Below are 21161 nucleotides of genomic sequence, written 5' to 3'. Positions count from 1 at the left end.
TGATAACCTAAATGGTCCTTCAGTTAACTAGGTAAATAATAATAATAATAATATCTAAGAAGGAATGTTGCATACAAATATACATACATGGGCTGGTTATCCAGGCCAACTATAACGCAAAGTGCCAAAAAATTATACACATATATATATATATATATATCTTTATGATAGAACAGAGAAAAAGAGAGAGGGAGGAGTGAGAGAGGAGGGTCAGAAAGGCCAGAAAAAAGAAGGGGCCTCAGAAAAAGGTCAGATATACATCACTCCTCTACAGCCATACATACACTCACATAAACATTCATATTTGTATACCCAAACAACATCTCCAAAACTCCATTTACCATACCAATCTAATCTCCTAATCATTTAAAGTTAGACTTAAACCAAATAATGAATTATTCTATTCACAGTTTTACCATTTACTTCTCTCTATAGGCATCAGCTTCAATTCAATCAGTTACACCCATTACGAGAACTACAAAAACAAACAAGCAACAAAAAACAAATAAGCAACAGAAGGATCCATTCAAATCAAATTCTCAGCTTTCCTCATTTAAACAAATTATATGTATATAAGCCTACTTATGTTATAGGAATGATCAGACTATTTGCATTATAGTAATAATCAAAGTAGGCCCACTTTCACTGGATCAAATGTTTACAGCCATGATCTCATTTGCTCTATTTCTCAGTAACAGGCAACTGAGCAGTTGATGGAAATCTTTTGTACAACTCAAGTTTTGTTTCTTGCAGGTTTAAGAACCTTAATTCTTCTCCTCCACCCTGAACAAGCAATACTGCTGGGTACTTTATCTTAGTTATGATCTTAAAATTGTGCAGTTGTTCTCTCAGAGGCCAGAATGCATCATGTTTCTTCCATAATTGGAAGTAATTTCACCAAGAACAAAATCATCTCAGTACCACCTTCCAGTAATTCCGGCATGTTCAGGAGTTTGAGATTTTTTCTTGCTGTCGGTTCTCTAGTATGTCAATGTATTCCATCGCTTGCTCAAGATTCTTTTGCATCTCAGCAATTGAACTCTGCTGGGTGCCTAGTTGGACTGCGTGGTCGTGTACATCTCTGGTGAATATTTCAAGCTTATTATCAATTGAATCCATTCTCTTAACTAGAGACAACACAAGCGTATTTGTTGCCATTTGTAGTTCCAAGAGTTTATCAAGTTTGCATTCCAAATCATCGAACCTTGCGGCGTTCGCCGGCATGTCTTTGACTCGGGATCTTGTCTGCATACGCCCCCACGCCACGCTTTAGTTAGTCATCTGTAGCCAGTTTTAGCTCTGAAAGTCACTCTTAATTCTTCATTCAAGACCAACAGCAAGCTGAGCTTTTTCATGATGCTTTTGATACAATTTAGTACATATAGTTTAGTAACTTGTAAATTGTTTTACCCTACACATCCAGGAGCCCTAACCTTTCCGACCTCCCGTGACGCGTATGCTCCCTTAACCGAATATCATGAATATCTCAAGCTGCCGATACGGCCCCACCAGAAGCACTCCAGTCAAATGCACACCTGCTCTGATGGAGAATTCTCCAGTGAGGGAGAGAGGATGAAACAGACATCGTCAATCCGAGATGAAACGCAGATCCGGGAAGACTGGCAGAATTATACATAAGAGGAACACATTTTACATTCCCACTATCTGATAACAGCTGCATAGCCTTCAGCGCCTATACTACAGATGCCTTGCAGAAAAAAAATGCCATCATCCAGACCCCACAGGTTTGCTCAGTTGAGACAGTGATCATGAATGCTTATGAATGATCCTCATGTGTATTGCATGGTGGGAATTTCATGTAACATGTAAATCAGAGCAAGGAACACAGTCGGGCATCATTTTTTATCTCCTGAGCAATGATGGTAACTGGATAATAATAACAATAATAATAAATTTTATTTATATAGCACCTTTCATACAAGAAATGCAGCTCAAAGTGCTTTAAAATAAAGAAATTACATACACCAAGTGCTTCACATGGAACTGGATGGGGATTTGGATGTACCAGCTCGTTGAAGGCTGCCTCTCTGAGGGAGTGACAGGGATATTGGTATTTATGAATGACTGACAGTTACAAAGACAGGAGAACAAACGCAGTACCGTGGCTGTTCTGGGCACAGCACCTCATCTGTGTTTAGGGCATCATGAGGGCCCCAAGTGGAAGAAAGAAACACTGAAGTGGAAGCACCCGTGATCGTGTAAAGAGGCAGCCAAATCAGCACATTTTGAAACACCCTCTGATTTTCGCAGGGCTCTTTCGCAAAAGGGTGAAACCCGTCTCGGGACAGGGGGCCTCAATCTGCTTTCTGGCTCGCTTGATGGCTCGGCCTTCTGAGGGGAAGTGTGTGACTTCACTGTGCTAATCAGAAGGAGTAGTCTGCAAGCTGCACGGGCAGACAGACAACCCCTTTGAAAAGAAGCGCCACGTTACAGTGGGGGGGTTTCAGCTAGACCTGGTATGTATTTGCTTGATTGATATTTTAACTGCATTCTGTGCTGTGGTGAAGAGGAGACTGAGCCAGTGAGTACTCGGCTCTCCCCCTGTAAGCCCTCGCTAGGAATCATCAATGTCAGGCTGTAGTTTAGCTATTGCTAACCAAGCGTCTCAAAGTGTCAACATCAGGGTTATCATCATAAGAAGGAGAGAATAGAGGTTAACGAACATGGCCCCTGAGTACTGCTACCCAAACACAATTGAAATATATTGGAATATCTTGTCAAAATATGTTGTTCAGTGCAAGAATATATTGCAAATACAATAAAAAATGCAAATCATGTATTATGTGCCAAAACAGCAATAATTTACACATTTACATATTTTTAATATATGTATTGAGCTAAAAATGTATTCTCTAAAATATATTTCTCAATATATTATTATTTTGTATGGAACTGGTGTGGAAATGATGGTAAAGCAGACAGCGTTATGAGGGCCTGAGAGCTGTTGTGTGATGTACAGTGCTGGGAGGGTTACTTTAAAAATGTATTCCGATACAATTACTAATTACCTGTTAAAAAAATGTAATCAGTAACCTAATCCAAGTATCACAATATTAAAGTAACGTAACTTGATTACTGTCCGTTACTTTTGGATTGGATTGGATGCATATCACGGCTCAGACGAGGACTCAGGAGCGGACCACATAAGTTTCAGGTTCCGTGCGACCTTCTTTGAGGAAGATGACAGCGTAGCGAAAACGATAACAGGCAGGGTCAAAAACCAGGCAGGCAGTCCGAGGGCAATTCCGGGGAAGGTGATCGTGGAGTCAGGTAGAGTCAGGAACCAGGGAAGCAGGCAATCAGGCAAAGGTCGGGTGCAGACAGAATCGGAAACCGGAACAACGAACAGGCAGGAAAAAAACGGCAGGGACGAAACAGGAAAGATACGCTGTAACGAACTAGCAACGAGACAAGAAACAAACGGGGAATATAAAGGGCTGGGGTGACGAGGAGATGGGATGCAGGTGGGCAGGCAGGTGAAGGTAATGAGGAAATCAGGTGGGCGGGGACCAGGCTGGGAGCAGGGCGGGGCTGGAACACAAGGAAAACAAAAGCACATGGAGAAAAAAAAACAAAAACACAGCAGTTAAGGAGGCGGAGTACTGACAGTACCCCTTCCTCTACGGACGCCCCCAGGCATCATCGCGGGTGCGCCAGGATGCCGGCGGTGGAAGTCCCTGATAAGGGCAGGATCCAGGATGTCCCTGGCAGGGACCCAACACCTCTCCTCGGGGCCATAGCCCTCCCAGTCCACCAGGTACTGGAATCTGCATCCCCGGCGCCGAACCTTAAGCAGACGGCGCACGGTGTAAGCCTCCGCACCGTCGATCAGGCGAGGCGGCGGAGGAGCCCGCAGAGCCGGGCAGAGGGGGCTACGGACGACAGGCTTAACTCTGGAGACACGGAAGGTGGGGTGGATACGGCGGAGCGAGAGTGGGAGCTTGAGCTGAACCGCTGCAGGACTGATCACCTTGGCAATAGGAAAGGGACCGATGAAGCGAGGTGTGAGCTTGCGGGAATCCGTCCTGAGGAGAAGATCCCTAGTGGAGAGCCACACCCGCTGACCCAGGCGATAGTGGGGGGCTTTGGAATGGCGGCGATCGGCGAACCGCTTTACCTTTACCACGTCTCCAGGTGCGGCGACATCGCCGGATGAAAGCAGCTGCCGAGGGGACGCCGACCTCCTCCTCCTGGGCTGGGAACAGGGGGGGCTGGTAGCCTAGACAGCACTGGAAAGGGGACAGTCCTGACGACGATGAGGGCAGGGAGTTAACGGCATATTCTACCCAGCGAAGTTGCTGGCTCCATGCTGACGGCTCCTGGGAGGTGAGACACCGCAGCATGGTCTCCAGTTGCTGGTTCGCCTGCTCGGACTGGCCATTGGACTGGGGGTGGAACCCGGACAACAAACTGACCGTGGCACCCAGCAGCCTGCAAAAAGCCCTCCAGAAGTGAGAGGTGAACTGGGGGCCCCAGTCGGACACCACGTCTGTGGGCAGCCCATGCAGCCAGAACACGTGGTGTATAAGCAGCTGGGCAGTTTCTCTGGCAGAGGGGAGCTTGGGGAGTAGGACGAAGTGGACGGACTTGGAAAACCGATCAACCATGGTGAGGATGGTGGTGTTTCCATCAGATGAGGGCAGACCGGTGATGAAATCCAGCGAGATGTGGGACCAGGGTCGTCGGGGAACCGGCAGGGGTTGCAGCAGGCCAGCGGGCGGCTGGTTAGATGTCTTGTTCCGGGCGCAGACCGAGCAGGCAGAAACGAAGCTGCGGACGTCCTCTTTAATGGTGGGCCACCAGAACCGCCGACTGATGAATGCCGCCATACGTCGGGCACCGGGATGGCAGGCGAGTCTGGACGAGTGCCCCCATTGCAGGACCTGAGAGCGGACAGAATGAGGAACAAAGAGACGATTAGGGGGACAGGAGCTAGGGCCCGGTTCGGTCCAGAGAGCGGCGTGGACGATGGTCTCAATGTCCCATTGTGCCGCTGCAACCACGCATTGGGCAGGTAATATGGTGCTGCGTTCCGGGGTCTTGTCTGCTGGTGCGAACTGGCGAGACAGGGCGTCGGGTTTCCCATTCTTGGTTCCCGGTCGGTAGGACAGAGTGAAGTTGAACCGAGAAAACAGCAGGGACCAGCAGGCCTGTCGGGGGTTCAGATGCTTAGCTGACCTGATGTACTCCAAGTTTTTATGATCGGTCCACACCAGGAATGGCGTCTTCGCCCCCTCCAGCCAATGCCTCCACTCCTCCAGCGCCAGTTTAACAGCGAGTAGCTCCCAGTCACCAATGTCGTAACTATGCTCAGTGGGTGAGAGGCGGTGGGAGAAGTAAGCACATGGGTGGAGCTTGTTGTCAGAAGCAGAGCGTTGTGACAGGACGGCCCCCACTCCCACATCCGAGGCGTCCACCTCCACGACAAACTGTCGGGCAGGATCGGGTTGGGTCAGAATGGGCGCTGAGGTGAAGTGGCCCTTCAGGTTGCGGAATGCCTCCTCGGCTCCCGGGGACCAGGTAAATGCCCTGTTGACAGACGTCAAAGCAGTGAGGGGAGCCACGACTGTGCTGTAATTCCGAATGAAGCGGCGGTAGAAATTTGCAAAGCCAAGGAAACGCTGCAGCTCTCGATGGGAAGTGGGGTGAGGCCACTCCTCTACTGCTCGCACTTTCTGCCGGTCCATTTGGATGTTTCCCGCTGTGATCACGAAACCCAGGAAAGAGACGGTCTTCCGATGGAATTCGCATTTCACCGCTTTGACATACAAGTGATTCTCCAGCAGGCGCTGGAGAACCCGACGGACATGCTGAATGTGTTCGGGCAGGGAGCGGGAAAAGACGAGTATGTCGTCCAGGTAAACGAACACAAACCGGTTCAGCATGTCCCGGAGGACATTGTTTACCAGAGACTGAAACACAGCTGGGGCATTCGTTAACCCGAACGGCATGACCGAATATTCATAGTGCCTGGATGGAGTGTTGAAGGCTGTCTTCCACTCGTCTCCCTCATGGATACAGTCCAGGTGGTAGGCGTTGCGGAGGTCCAGTTTGGTGAAGACGGTGGCCCCTTGCAGCGACTCGAAAGCAGTGGACAGGAGTGGTAGGGGGTAGCGATTCTTGATGGTGATGGCGTTGAGACCCCGGTAATCAATGCAGGGACTGAGAGAGCCGTCCTTCTTACCGATGAAGAAAAAAACGGCCCCAGCAGGCGAGGAGGACGGGCGGATGATCCCGGCGCCTAGGGACTCCCGGATGTAGCGATCCATGGCCTTCCTCTCCGGCGGAGACAGGGAGTACAGGCGCCCCCTCGGGGTGAGGAGCCGGGCAGGAGATCAATCGCACAGTAGTAGGGGTGATGCGGAAGAAGTGAGGTGGCGCGGGACTTACTGAAGACCGGCTTCAAGTCCAGGTACTCCGGCGGCACTGCTGACAGATCCGGGAATTCCTCGGGTGCGGGGGCGTCTGGTGACACAGGAGTCAGAGCATCGCAAAGACAGTGGGAATGGCAGAACGGGCTCCAACCCAGAATCTTGTTGCCCTGCAAGTCAATGTAGGGGTTGTGCTGAGCTAGCCAGGGATAACCCAGGACCACGAAAGCTTGTGGGGTGTCTAACACGTGCAAAACGATCTCCTCGCGATGGTTGCCGGAGATCAGGAAGCTCACAGGGGGGGTGGCATGGGTGATGCGGACCAGAGAGGCCCCGGTGATGGCGTGGATACGGGGCAGCTGCAATCAGGCCGCCAAGCCGGCATCAATGAAACTCCTGTCGGCCCCCGAATCGATTAAAACAGAGACAGCATGGGGATGACCCCGATGAGCAGAGTGGCCGAAAAAAGAGGGCGGATTTCAGGGGACTGGTTTAAGGGGGTCACGCTCACCTGTACTCCCCTTGCTACGGGTGAGCGCTGGCTTTTAACGGGGCAGGTCGCCACGAAATGCCCCGGCTGCCCGCAGTACAGGCAGGCTTCGGCGCTGATCCTCTTCTGTCACTCGGCAGGGGACAGGCGAGTCAGGCGAGTGCGGTCTACTTGCATCGGCTCCGGGGAAGCAGGCGGCGGAATGGTGGGGCTATGCGCAACTAGTGCGGGCAGTTCTTGGGAGGGGCTCAGCAGTCCACTGGCTCCTTTCTCCCGGCACCGCTGCGACAGGCGCTGGTCGACACAGATGGCCAGATCCACCAGGGTGTCAAAGCTGGCCGGCAGTTCTCGGGTGGCCAGCTCGTCCTTGATGGACTCTGAAAGGCCGTGGAGAAAGGTGTCGTACTGCGCCTCCGTATTCCAGCTGCTGGTGGCAGTGAGAGTGCGGAAGTCGATCGCAAAGTCCGACACTGACCAGCGCCCCTGGCGAATCCTGAGCATCTCCCTTGCAGCCTCGTGACCGTGTCTGGATCAGTCGAAGACCTTCTTCATCTCCTCTGCAAAGGCCGCGAAGGAATGGCAGAAAGAAACGCCGGCGTCCCAGACCGCAGTGCCCCACTCCCTGGCACGTCCCGTCAGCAGAGTAATGACGTAAGCAATCTTTGCCCGGTCCGTGGGAAACGTGGAGGGCTGCAGTTCAAAAACCAGGGAGCACCGGGAGAGGAACGACCGACAGGTTCCCGGATCCCCCGCGTATGACTCGGGAGGAGGCAGACGGGGCTCCCGGCTCGGGGGTACTGGTGGAGCTGGTGGGGGAGCTGCCGCAGGCGTCGAGGGGCGATTACCCTGGCTCAGCTGCAACTGCTGCAGCTGGGACGTGACGCTGGCAAGGCTGGCAGCGAAGCCCTCCAGGGACCGGCCGATGGTTCCCAGCTGGCTTTGGTGGCCCCCCAACAACGTGCCCTGCAGCTCCAGCGCAGTGTAAGGAAAAACAAGGCGCAATTCCGATCTTCGCAGAAAAGACTTCTTTATTTACAGGAACGGCAGTGGAGTCAATCTGACCCCGAGCACTTAGTGAAAGCATTCTTTATACTGATACAGAGCTTTGATCAGGATCGACAATAATTAGCATACAGGTGGTGAAATACAGGAGGTCTGGTAATTGCATTATCTTCCCTAGCAAGAACAGTTCTCAATCACCCATCACCGGTTTCTTTAGAAGCACCAATTGCTGCAATGGCCAGCCATGGCCAAAGTGACAATTGAAGTCTGCAAGCAGAACTGTGGTTACACTAAGGCCATCTAGACAAATGAATACAGGTATTAGCATAGCTTAAGTGAGAGGATCTGTGCTATCTTATGCTGCACTGAGTGAGTTGGTTTAGGGATCTGGACCAAAATCTTACAGCAGCCTTCAGCTGGGGTAGGTCCGCTGAGTCCATGATGGCTAGTTCGTCCTATCACGGCTCAGGCGAGGACTCAGGAGCGGACCACATAAGTTTCAGGTTCTGTGCGACTTTCTTTGAGGAAGATGACAGCGTAGCGAAAACGATAACAGGCAGGGTCAAAAACCAGGCAGGCAGTCCGAGGGCAATTCCGGGGAAGGCGATCGTGGAGTCAGGTAGAGTCAGGAACCAGGGAAGCAGGCAATCAGGCAAACAGGGCAAAAACAGCAGGCAGAGAACCAAGGTCGGGTGCAGACAGAATCGGAAACCGGAACAACGAACAGGCAGGAAAAACCGGCGGGAACGAAACAGGAAAGAGACACTGTAACGAACTAGCAACGAGACAAGAAACAAACGGGGAATATAAAGGGCTGGGGTGACGAGGAGATGGGATGCAGGTGGGCAGGCAGGTGAAGGTAATGAGGAAATCAGGTGGGCGGGGACCATGTGTAGCAGAGCTGAAGTGATTAGCTCGTGTGAGTCCTGCGTAAAGCCTTAGGTAGCGGGTAGCAGGTAGCCGAGTGGTTGCAGCGGCTACGTCACTCCCCCTGAGACCTGGTTAAGTAGCGTTGTCGCCGACAGGCTAACGGCAATTTGCCTTTAGCTCAACTGGCAACGACGCTGGCTTTAAGGGTTTGGCAGCGAGCAGTGAGAACCTCAGTTCGAAACTCGCTCGCTCGCCGACCCACGTAACATCACATTAAAACACAACGCAATAGACCACCCGTTACATTGGTGCCGTGACCCGGATCACTGGCTAAAGCACAGCTTGGCCGCCAGTGGTCGCTGAGGAGTCAGAGGAGGTCAAAGGGGGGTGAGTGTAGCAGAGCTGAAGTGATTAGCTCGTGTGAGTCCTGCGTAAAGCCTTAGGTAGCGGGTAGCAGGTAGCCGAGTGGTTGCAGCGGCTACGTCACTCCCCCTGAGACCTGGTTAAGTAGCGTTGTCGCCGACAGGCTAACGGCAATTTGCCTTTAGCTCAACTGGCAACGACGCTGGCTTTAAGGGGTTGGTAGCGAGCAGTGAGAACCTCAGTTCAAAACTCGCTCGCTCGCCGACCCACGTAACATCACATTAAAACACAACGCAAGAGACCACCCGTTACACATGCTGGGAGCGGGGCGGTGCTGGAACACAAGGAAAACAAAAGCACATGGAGAAAAAAAAACCAAAACACAGCAGCTAAGGAGGCGGAGTACTGACAATGCGCTAGTGAAATTGTTTAGCCTAATATAATGTTTTATGTTCCTTGTTAGGTTTAATAATTGTTTGTATTCCTTCCTTTGTTATGCGTGAATGCATTTAGATTAATAGCGGTAACCAGGGTGCGAAATAGGGGGGTCTCGGGGATCCGAGACCCCTTGATTCACACTTAAGACCCCCTGAAAGCCTCAACAGCAAAAATTGTCACTTGCAATTGTCACTAAAAATGTCTTTTAACCCTTAAAGCCAGACAGACGCAGCCTGAGTCCAAATTCACATCCCTTCTCGGTTGAATTGCTCACAAAGTATTCATCGCTAACAATGCTAGCTGCTTGTCTATGCGACGAAGTGTTGGCAAGAAAAAAAAAATTAAATTTACATCAAATTTTATCATAGTTACAATCTGTATACAGCTCTGCGTCCATCTCCACACCCATTACTCGTTTGAATTAACCTAGACATGAACTCATCATTGCATAGATATGGAACACATATCACAAGAAAGGGCGGAACCAGAGCTTTGTAATGATGCTAGTCACATACACTATATGGACAAAAGTATTCAGATGTCTGACCATTACACCAACAGGGACTGTAATGACATTGCATTCAAATACATATACTTTAATATGGAGTTGGTCCCCCTTTTGCAGCTATAACAGCTTCCACTCTTCTTAGAAGGCTTTCCACAAGATTTTGGAGTGTTTTTGTGGGAATTTGTGCCCATTCATTCTGTAGAGCATTTATGAGGTCAGGCACTGATGTTGGAGGAGAAGGCCTGGCTTGCAATCTCCGTTCCAGTTCATCCCAAAGGTGCTCGATGGGGTTGAGGTCAGGGCTCTGTGCGAGCCAGTCAAGTTCTTCCACACCGAACTCATCAAACCATGTCTTCATAGTCCTTGCTTTGTGCACTGGGGCACAGTCATGTTGAAATAGAAAAGGGCCTTCCCCAAACTGTTGCCACAAAGTTGGAAGCATAGCATTGTCCAAAATGCCTTGGTATGCTGAAGCATTAAGATTGCCCTTCACTGGAGATAAGGGGTCTAGCCCAAACCCTGAAAAAAAGGTGTGGCCAAATACTTTTGTCCATATAGTGTATTTGTACATACCTAAGCAATCACGTTATGAAGACAGATAAAACTTCTGCAAAGTAATATCTTTACTAATTTCTTCACCCAATTCCACACTCCTGCTTCTCAGTTGAGTAAGTCACGAAGTGACTATCGCATATCAAAATAAACAGAATTTACCCTTTCCGATCATACTAGTTATTTCTCTGTGAGACGAAGCGTTGTCGAGTAATCCGGTTTTGAAATCACAGCAAATTTCTGCATTATCTCCAACATAGGGCTGATATTATTTTTCGTACAAAGTGGGACGTAAACACAAAACAATGTATTTGCTTTTCATTGCAATATGAGTCAAAAGCCATCTCCCAGCGCCCTCCCGTTTTGTTGTTTCTCCCGGGAAACTCGCGTAATTTCCATGGCAAACTTTATTATGATTCATCGTCACACACAGATCCGTAAGTTTTGCATGTTTGTCTGACGTTACCCAAGTTGCCAGATCGTCTATGAAACACAATCTACTACATACAATTATTTACTATCCAACGCCCCCTGCCGAAAAAATCTCCCGTGTTTTGAAACTTAAATTTTGGCAGGTATGGGTAGGGGACCACCCGATTGCCACCGGGTATTTCGCACACTGGCGGTAACTATGCAAATTTACTAACTATAATGTTAATTTGGTAGCTAGCCAGCTAGCTAACAGTACTAAAGTTGTCAGAACAGGTTGCTTGCAGTGTCTGTGGTAAAATTAACTATTTGGTCTGAAGAGAAGTGGGAAGTGGTGAGGGTGTATTAGTGAATGTGAATAACATTGTGAATAACATCTGGGCAATTCACATGTACTTGAACTAGGACTGTTTATGTGGTTATGTGGTATCATGTAAATTGAAAGGAAGTGATGCCATTTGTCTGTCTTGTACTACTGCGGCAGTGTAGCATAGTGGTTAAGGAGCAGGACTCGTAACCGAGTCTGTATAAATGGATAACATTGTAAAGAACTGTAACCTACGTAAGTCGCTTTGGATAAAAGCGTCTGTAAAATGAATAAATGCAATGTAAATTAGTTTGATAGCTATTAGTAATATGACAGTTGAGGAAAGTGCGTGAAAGCCACATTAGCTAGCAATCTGGCTTTCTACGTTGTTTTTTTTTCCCTTGTAGCTAGCTAAGCTAGCTATGTGATTGTTTGTTCCCCTTTTCTGCTTTAAAAACAAACCAGGCTAATGGCGAAATTTCCACCCAGTGAGAGCATTTTTTTCACTAGAGGCCATGATAATGAATTGGCAACTGTAAGATTGCCTAGGGTTTCACTCCAGACCAGAGTGGTGTTGTGAAACTCGTTAAGTGTTGTAATGTGTGCGCATGTGCATGGTAGTATATCGTTCTTTATTTTAAAATGTATTTTAAAATTGTTATCCTGTTAATAATCCCCATTTTTACTAAATGTATCGGTAATCTGATTACGTCTTTTTTCTGTAACTGTAACGGTTACCTTTACCTATCCTAATTACGTAACGCCGTTACATGTATTCCGTTACTCCCCAAGCCTGGTGATGTAGGGTAGAGTTTAGGGACTATGGACCTGGATTTGATCCTCAGGGTGGGTCACTGCTGTTGTTCCTCAGAATAGGAAGGGCTCTTTATCTTAATTGCTCCAAAGCTTCTCCAGATATAGAAATGAGCCGCAGAATGATGAAACATTTTTTGTGCTGCTCTAAAACAAATTCAGCAGAAATTCTTGTAGGTGGCAATGCCTGTGAAATATTAGTCTTCAGATCTGAGATTAGCCCATTACAGCCAATGGCTTGCAGGACTACATTTGTATTCACTTTCTTCCTACATCAAAATGCTGAGAGATGATTCTCTCCCTGCACTCGCCAATTCACGGATATTCACAACCAGCCAGCTTATCTCCCAGATCTTAGACTGAAGCCAGTGCATTTGAGGTCCTTTCAGAGTGAATGTTTGGACACATTCTCATCAGCCTGTTTGCTTCCTGCGAGTTTTCCACCCAGTGAGCTCTAAGTGTGCCGTGTACATCAGCACGCTGAGTATTTGCACTCAGAGGAATTGCCAGCCTCCAGTTTCCAACCGTTTGAGGTGTGGACCCTTCCTTTCTCCGCCGCCGATGTCTCATCGCTCTCTCTGAACAGCCAGGTATGAGGGAGCAATGAGTGCAAACAGACCAGAGGTGGAACGAGAGGGTCGCGTGCTGAGTCAATTGCAGTGCACTTTAATTTACCTTGGAAGCATCTGCTGTCACCCTTTCACAGGTAGTATTGCTAAACAGATTTAGTCCAACTTCTTCAGTTTCTGATCTTGTGCTAATACCATATAAATTTAGTCCCTCTTCTTTGTGTGTGTCCCCACTGGCACTTATGCCATACAGATTTAGTCTACCTTTGTCCTGTGTGACTACATGGCTAGTAATTGAGATTTAATCCATCTTCTTTCTGTGGGTCTATACAGGTAGTAATACCAGGCAGATTTTGTCCACTCCCTGTGTCTCTACACTGCCACATATGCCATACCAGTTAAGCAGACCTTCTTTGTTAGTGTCTACATTGGTACCAATATCAAACGAATTTAGTCCAATTTATGTCCATTCACATTTATATTTACATTTATTGATATGGCAAACACTTTTATCCAAAATGACTTACAAGTATGGCAGAGTACAACACAACTATGTCAAAGGTGTTTACACTGGTACACAGATAGGTAAACAGATTGAGCCTACTTCCACCTGATTTATACACTACAATTAAATGCATGCTAATTTAATCCACCTTATTCCTTGGTTTTTCTTGGTGGTACTGATGGCATGCAAAATGCAGTGGACACTGACCAGAAACTGCTGTGAAGTTGCTTGCACTGCCTCCTACAGGCCATGCATTTGATCATCGTCCTCGGCCACCGTAATAACTCCTAGCAGTCATTTTACTCTTGGCTGCTGATAACCACCACAGTGCCATGCCTGTGTGCTCTGATAGTTTGCTGAAAAGGCTGACTAATTGCTCCCTTCAGCTGAGCCGATTGGACAGAGCGTGAGCCCTGTGTTTATCAGACAGGGAACACTCATCAAAAAGTCAACAGGCACCACCATGTTTTCTCCCAAACATACTGTCCCATTCACCCCTTGCCCAGTGCTGTTAAATAATCAGCTCGCGTCTCCTGCTCTTCAGCTATCTGAGCAAACACCTTTTGTTCAAGCGGGGCCTTGTGCATCTCGTTCCACTGAAGAGGAGAGCCACTCTAATGCTGCTCTAATTCTGCTGCTAATGGAAGGCTGCTCAGGTTCACAGGTTAATTAGCGCGCTTTCAAACTTAACGAAGGAAGGACTGCCACAAAATCGTAAAGCAACTGAAAAGCAAAGCAGACAATCGCAGAGGGGGGTCTCTCAACCTCACGACCGTCCCAGATGGGGGAGAAGGCATTTTGGGTGAAGGATAAATGTTTTCTAGGGAAGGGTGGAGGGCATGTTGAGCATGTTAGATTGAAATGTTTAAGGCAGCAGTGTGGTGTAGTGGTAAGGAGCAGGGCTTGAAACTGAAAGGTTTGACTTGCAATCACCATAATAAATATCTACCGTCTTAAATGGATAAAATTGTAAGTTGCTCTGGTCAGATTGTCTGCCAAATGACAATGAAATGTAATTACAAAGCTTCAAGTTTGAGGCATTTGATAAGGTTTTTTTTGTTTGGGGGGAGGCAAAGGTAAGGTTATTTTGGTTTGAAGGATGTAGAGAGGTAACTGTTGATCAGGGAGAACAGCATGGTATTGGTATGGTGGATGAGACAGTGGGACGAAGACAATTTGATGTTGGTGCTGTTTATCAGAGGAAGGGAGAGAGGAGGCCAATGTCTACGCTGTCAGTCAGAGAAAGAGAGAGAACAACCTGACATCACTGCTGATCAGAGAATGAAGGGGAACTATGGTTCTCAGCATGCATTTATGATGTCAAGAAATACCATAATTGTGTGGTTAAATATAGGTGCTTTCTGACTGAGGTAATCTGAAATCTGAGGGAAGAGAGCTAGATTTAAAAAAAATGACTGCCAAAACCTCAAAAATTACATTTCTGGCATTCAGCAGACACTCTTACCCAGAGCAACTTACATCAGTTACAGTTTTTACAATGTTATCCATTTACACAGCTGGATATTTACTGAGGCAATTGTGGGTTAAGTACCCTGCCAAAGGGTACAGCAACAGTGCCCCAGCAAGGAATCGATGCAGCAACCTTTCAGGTACAAGCCCTGCTCCATAACCACTATGCTACACTGCTGCCTATGAAAAAATATAGGAATCCCAAAAAAATTAATGTGCCGTGTATGCTCTTCTCCAAGAGTCTTGGTCAATACAGTCAGTGCCCCTCGTGTTACCCATTAAAAATGGTGTCTACTTTCTGATTGCAGACTGACACATTGGAAGGAGGCGTGTATATGTGAAAAATGTCCAATGCGAGGCGCACAGCACTGAGAGGTTCCTGAACATTCCTATTGAAAAGGGGAAAGGTTTGATCCCCTTCTTACAAGAGGTGATCAAATACTCACACATCCGCACAGCCCCAGATTATCGGCACTTATCTCACAGTGCCGCAGCATTTATTGCTCCAGCACTAAGGAGAGATGCACAGCTCAGTGAAGTTCAAGAACTTTCCTTTAAAAAGGGGGAAAGTGATCCCCTTCTTACAAGAGGGGATACGTTCCTCAGACCTCCACACAGGCCCAAATTATTGGTGGTTACCCCAGTCCCAGCTCTAAGTGCACAGGACTGACAGTGTTTTAGCATGAGTCCCAGGACTGACTCTGCTGTCCCCCTGAGGTCGTCCCTGGCTCTGGGTGTGGCTGTCATTGTGGGTGACAGGACTGTCCCCGTTGTGTTAAACATGAGGAGGCAGTGAATCACCCCTCACAGGAGAGAATGAGGCCAAGGACAGCGCTCTCTTCCACTCCTTCCTCTGCATAATTAATTTAAAGTCTAATTGGAAGACTTGATCTTAACATGTCTTTAATTACTTTCAAGTCTTTTAAGTCTGCGGTGGACCGGCCCTGAAGCCTAGCTGTCTTTATAGTTACACACATGCACTGAATGGAAGACAAATGCTGCTATATTTAAACCCAGAGAATTAAAGTGATATGCCCTGGTAGTCCACAATGTGTCTAAGTGAGTCTTCATAAAGCTTCTTGATTCCCTGAACGGTGTTCTCTGACCACTGCTCCACACTGCTTGCTCTGACCATTGCTCCACACTGCTGCTCTGACCAGTGCTCCACACTGCAGCTCTGACTGCTCCACAATGCTGCTCTGACCACTGTTCCACACTGCTATTCTTACCACTGCTCTACACCGCTGTTCAAACTGCTGCTCCACACTGCTGCACTGAAATATTTCTGATTTTTGTTCCATGTGAAAACATTTGGATATTCAGGATAATTACTGAATTAATGCAGGTGACCGTGTGATCAAGGTAGTCTATATTTCACTATTCAAAGTGATAAACAGCATAATAACTGTTCTGTGACACCCCCTGATGTCACAAAAAACCTGACGGGCCCTCCAGGGCTGAAGCTGCACCCCCCAGCTGTAAAGCACACTGTGCATCCGCCCTGTTCTGTAGCCATTAACCTGGTTGCCATCTCTCTCGGAGACAGAAGAGTGTCAGCAGAATTTACGCTTCTGTACCTGGAGGATGGTGCTGAATCCCACAAGGGACAGGCCGACCCTCTGGGCGAGCAGGTTTTTTACAATTCTGCTAGTTGTGGGTGGCAAGATTGAGAGCCTCTGATGGCACTTTTACTGCGAGGGTCAGAGCTATTTAAGAGGCTGTCTCCTGGTTCTGCTTCATCACTTCCTCTCAATCTAAATGCACTCTTGACGCAACAGCACTCTGTTACCTTTCATAGCCTATTACATCACTGAGGGGTCATGGGTAATTAGCTGAGCAGGTCGTCAAGGTATGCAAGAGCAACGCCTCACCAGGAGGGGAGTTATAGGACTGAAACATGTTTTTAAAAAGGAAAATAGGTCATGGAAGACAAAACTGGGTCGACAAGTAGTTTACTTGTAGAGAACATGCGTGTTGTAGCTGAGCATAAATACAGGGGCTGGAGTCTGAAGTGAGGCAAAAAACATGCTTCACCACACCAAAAAAGGAAAAGCAGCTGAAGTAGCTCCATGTCACCCCCAAGTGATTAAATGTAGTACTGCACTTTCCTTCCTCTGCCAAAACCTGTAACTTTTGGCAGTATTTTATTCACATAACTCTTTACTGGGAGTGCTAAAGGATATGTCCTGGATTGTTTCCAAAATGGAGATTGGATCATGTAGTTATGGACACTACTCTTGCCTGTCCTGTTTGTCCAGAGCTAAACGTACCTCTCCTCTTGTGCATTCACAGGTATGGTGACATGGTTCCCAAAACTATCGTGGGGAAGATTTTTGGGTCCATCTGCTCCCTGAGTGGGGTCCTGGTCATTGCTCTGCCTGTCCCCGTCATCGTGTCCAACTTCAGCCGGATCTACCACCAGAGCCAGCGGGCGGAGAAGCGTCGTGCCCAGAAGGTACTGCCAGGCCCACTCCCTCCTCAGCAGGCCCATCTAGGGGACAAGCAGAACTTCAATTCAATTCAGTTCAGTTTAGTCCAGTCCAGTCCAGTCCGGTCCAGTCTGATCCAGTTACGTGGCTTCAAGCACAGGTAGTCACTGCACAGCAGTGTTCGGGGAGTAGGCGCTATCACAGCACTCTGAATGTGTCTTAAGAATGGAGCATCCCAGACCACGCTAAGGCTAAAATCACATTAGCATGTGTAACCATAACGCACAAAGCTGATCACTGTGCTCTGTGGACAGCCGTGCACAGCCTTCCTGCAGCCCCCTGCCATACGTACGCACAGAGCATGCAGCCACTAAAACTGATCACAGAAAGACACAGAATAAAGTTATTGTTTACAGGCTCAGGTAGAAGACAAAGAATCCTTCCTCTCTCCCAAGGAATTTTTTAAGAAGGGTAATAGTGATGTCACCCTGAAACCAGTCAGGGGTTGGAGAGGTTTCAGTGCATTGTAAAGAGAAATGTGTTTGTTTTGGAGGCGGGGATAGGATAATGTACCCCCACTCACTCTCTGCACAGGAATGTGCGCAGCGTGATGTAAAACACAGAGCACACATCCTGTAAAGCAGGAGAGCTGCTGTAGCATGAGTATAAAGCAGATGCAGCCATGGGAGTCCCCTGGAAAAGTGTCTGTGAAAAAGTGTCACTTCTTGAGGCGTTACTCTGCTTATACAGCCCAGAGTGCATCTGCACCTCCCCCTGTATATGTGCCTGTCTATATGTTTTCTGTGGAGTAAAGCCTGCCAGTGAAGCCCTTATCCAGAGGTGATGGGTAATTGGATATGCAGGCCCTCGTGGTGCTGTCACAGGGCACTTTAGCAGCATGTGGCGAATGCAAAGACATGTCTATGAGCAGTGAGATGCAGAGGAATGCTCTGGGTGACAGGTCCCACACTACCCACCCCGCCATGTGCCCTCGGCCAGAAAGAGGTCAGCACCAGGAAGCCCCCCCCCCCCCAAGAATGTGGCTTTGAGATGATGCAGAAAAGAAAAAAAGAAAAAAAAATCACATGATAATTCACTGTTTGCTCAGGGCTTTTAATTTAGAACACTCAGTCTGAGTTATACACAGGGGGCCCGTCGAGAGGAAAAAAGAGAAGAGAGAGATGGCTTCATTCCGTGCAGTACGTCCAAGGACGTGACTGCAAAACCAGCATGCACAGAGTTCCCAAAAACAACAGTCTGTTTTTCCAGTTAGCCTGGAGAATTCTCCAAAGCACAGCAGCTTAAGTACCAGCGGGTGGGGGCTGAAAATATGGCCGTAGCACCGTGAACGCAGAGTCTGTAACAGTGCCTGGACGTTTCAGTGTTAGCACAGGAAACAGCAGAGTGTCCAGCAGCACCTGAAGGTTTCAGCATTAGCAGAGGAAACAGCACAGGGCCTGTAACACCGCCAGGACATTTCAGTGTTAGCAGAGGAAACAGCACAGAGGGGTTTCCATATCAGAAATGGGCAAAGAGTTGACCATTTATGGCGGACCTCCACTCTGCAATTGGCAACGTGCTGATAGGAAACTGTAAAAATAGGCCCAGCTCATCAGAGAGTTGCATACGTGTGTGTGGGACAGAGAGAGAGATTTGGATCTCTGAAGTGACTTAAGAGAAGTAGGATGGTATTCTTCAGGTAAGACAGCTGTGCTTGTCCTTGTGTTGCCATTTCTCTGTTCTGACACATTGCAGGCTGGGGGCTATATCACGGAGCTTGTAATCAAAGGATCAGGACCTTGAGGGGCTTTTAAAAGACATACAGGGGGTCTTTAGAGAGTTGCATGACACAACAAACAATGGTATTTAGGTCAGATATTGTGGTATTGTCAATGAAGTATATAACTGTATCATAAATTGCCATTCTGACCTTGAAATTATAATATCTACAGTAGTCTTTTAATGCGGAAGTAGTGTATGATGCCTGCTCTGGGTATTGTTCTGGGTAAAGGTACCACCAGAAAGATGACAGAAAGTTGTAGGCCTGAGTGCCTGTGTAATCCGGGTTTTGCAGCAAGGAGAGCAGGACACCCTGTGAGGGTGTAACGCACCTCGGCTCCCTCCCGCTGCTGTGCCCCCCCCCTCCCCACCGGGCGGGGTAGAGCCAAAGATAGGAGGGGGCAGGCCGCTAAACGCACGTGTGTTTGTCCAAACAGAAAACCAGGCTTGCGCGAATTCGCGCAACGAAGAGCGGGGGCGCTAACGCCTATTTGCAGTACAAATGCAATGGGCTCCTGAGTGACTCCACAGAGCAGGTAACCCCCAGGGGGCCCCACCCTACCAAGCTTGGACGTGACATAACAAGGCTGGTGCATGCGCCCCGCCCTGCCTGCCGGTCCCACCCTCCCTCCCTCTCTGTGAGGGGGGGGGGGTGGCGGTCTGGGTCATGGGGGGGCTTGAGGATCGCAGGGCTGCCCCATAACAGCGCTTCCGTGGTGTCTCTCTCTCTTTCTCTCTCCCTCTGAAGTGCCTCACTCAGCCTCTGACACAGCATTGGCTACTTCTCTCTCTCTCTCTCTCTCTCTCTCTCTCTCCTGGAATGACTTCACCAGCCTCCGGGCTCCGCCCCCACCTCCCACCCCCTGTCCTTGCTTCAAAAGGGGGCGGGGCCTATCAAGGAACATGACATCATCAAACCCTCTTGTCAAAGCACAGCATGTGGCTTAGTCGGATTGGGGGGAGGGGGAGGGGAGGGAGGTGGGGGGGTATCCACGACAGCGCCCATCTCCCCTCCCCCCCGCCCAGTGAGAAGGTGTCTCTCTGCAACCCCATCTCCTCTCTTGTCTCGGCTCTGTCTCATGTACCTTTTATTAACATGCATTTCTCGAGTGGAGCACCCATCTGACCACACCGGACCGGACTGCGCCCTCTCATGGCCTCATCTGACATGGCACGGTGCCTCTCATCTCATGGAGGAATGCCATTCTTTCAACTGCATGTGCCTCTCTGGGCCGGAGTCAATAAAACGCAGCACGTTACAACCTGGACCCTGCCAGCTGGATGTTCCTAAAACGCACACAGAGTCAGACACTCACACACACACACACACGCACACACACGCTAACCACAGTGTTTTACTGTAATACACACACTCCCACTGCGGCTCTTCCGTGGTGACACCGCTCCTGGTTTTATAAACATCCAGTGGTTATGTAGATGGGTTTCATGTGATGTGTATACTGTGGTTGTGTGCGCGCATTCAGTGCAGAATTCATAGTTTTCCAGTGAGTTATAACAGGGAAGCTCTAAGCTTTTAGAAGTAAACCCTTTTGACACTTTTGTATTTTATATGAACATAGGAAATTTTGTGATTTACCGATTCACTTTGTCCTCGGCACAGTCACCTCTGATTATGAAACAAAGTGTGACTGCATAGAATCAAGTTCAAGTTAATAAGGTTTACATAGACCTACCAAATGTGTCCATTTCAGTTTAGGTATCAAGATTTCTTAGCCAGCTAGCCAGCTATTCTGTACTGTTAGCTTCCAACTTTCCAGTAGCTCCAACAAACCCAAACGTGCACTAGGCTGAAATTCTTGCTGTGTATTTCTATTCAAATTCAGAAGAATTAGTTCTATTAGGCAGGTAGTTTTTTCTGCTGACATTCAGTATGCTGAACTGATAATTGCAATAGGGAGGTCAAAATGTGTTTCAGTGCATTTACATTGACTTTACATTCGATCGCGCCCTTGAGTTCTGCACCAAATGCGTTTGCACACCATTCAATTAGAAACCCTGCCAGGGGTCTGCAGTCCCATTGGTAATTCACTGCATTGTGTTGAATCAGGCCCTTTGAGTCAGAGGTATGGAGAAAGGTGGATGGTCTTCATGGTTGAAAAAAGGCTGGGGATCCGTGGGACAACTTGCTTAATATGCACTCCTGATGGGGCTTTCGCCATGTGAAACCCCCACTCGGATATCTAATTTATCTCATTTTAACGACTCTAAGAGTGCTATGAGTGAC

The 21161-nt window shown here is 48.3% G+C and overlaps 1 protein-coding gene across 2 annotated transcripts in view; it reads left to right on the top strand.

Annotated features, from left to right (window-relative positions):
• LOC118770462 (potassium voltage-gated channel subfamily D member 2-like) overlaps window positions 1-21161 on the top strand; it is a 171039-nt gene that overhangs the window by 146682 nt on the left and 3196 nt on the right. Inside the window, exons 3-4 of one of the 2 annotated variants that reach the window (XM_036518145.1) lie at window positions 17001-17163; window positions 19354-19452. In XM_036518145.1, the coding sequence (XP_036374038.1) occupies window positions 17001-17163; window positions 19354-19452 (262 nt within the window). The remainder of the gene's footprint in view (window positions 1-17000; window positions 17164-19353; window positions 19453-21161) is intronic. The other variant, XM_036518146.1, reaches the window with a different exon arrangement.

Source organism: Megalops cyprinoides, chromosome 23 (assembly GCF_013368585.1).
Source record: "Megalops cyprinoides isolate fMegCyp1 chromosome 23, fMegCyp1.pri, whole genome shotgun sequence".
Classification (NCBI taxonomy): Eukaryota; Metazoa; Chordata; class Actinopteri; order Elopiformes; family Megalopidae; genus Megalops; species Megalops cyprinoides.
The sequence above is the reverse complement of the archived record's forward strand: the minus strand, read 5'-3'. Positions and strand labels throughout refer to the sequence as shown.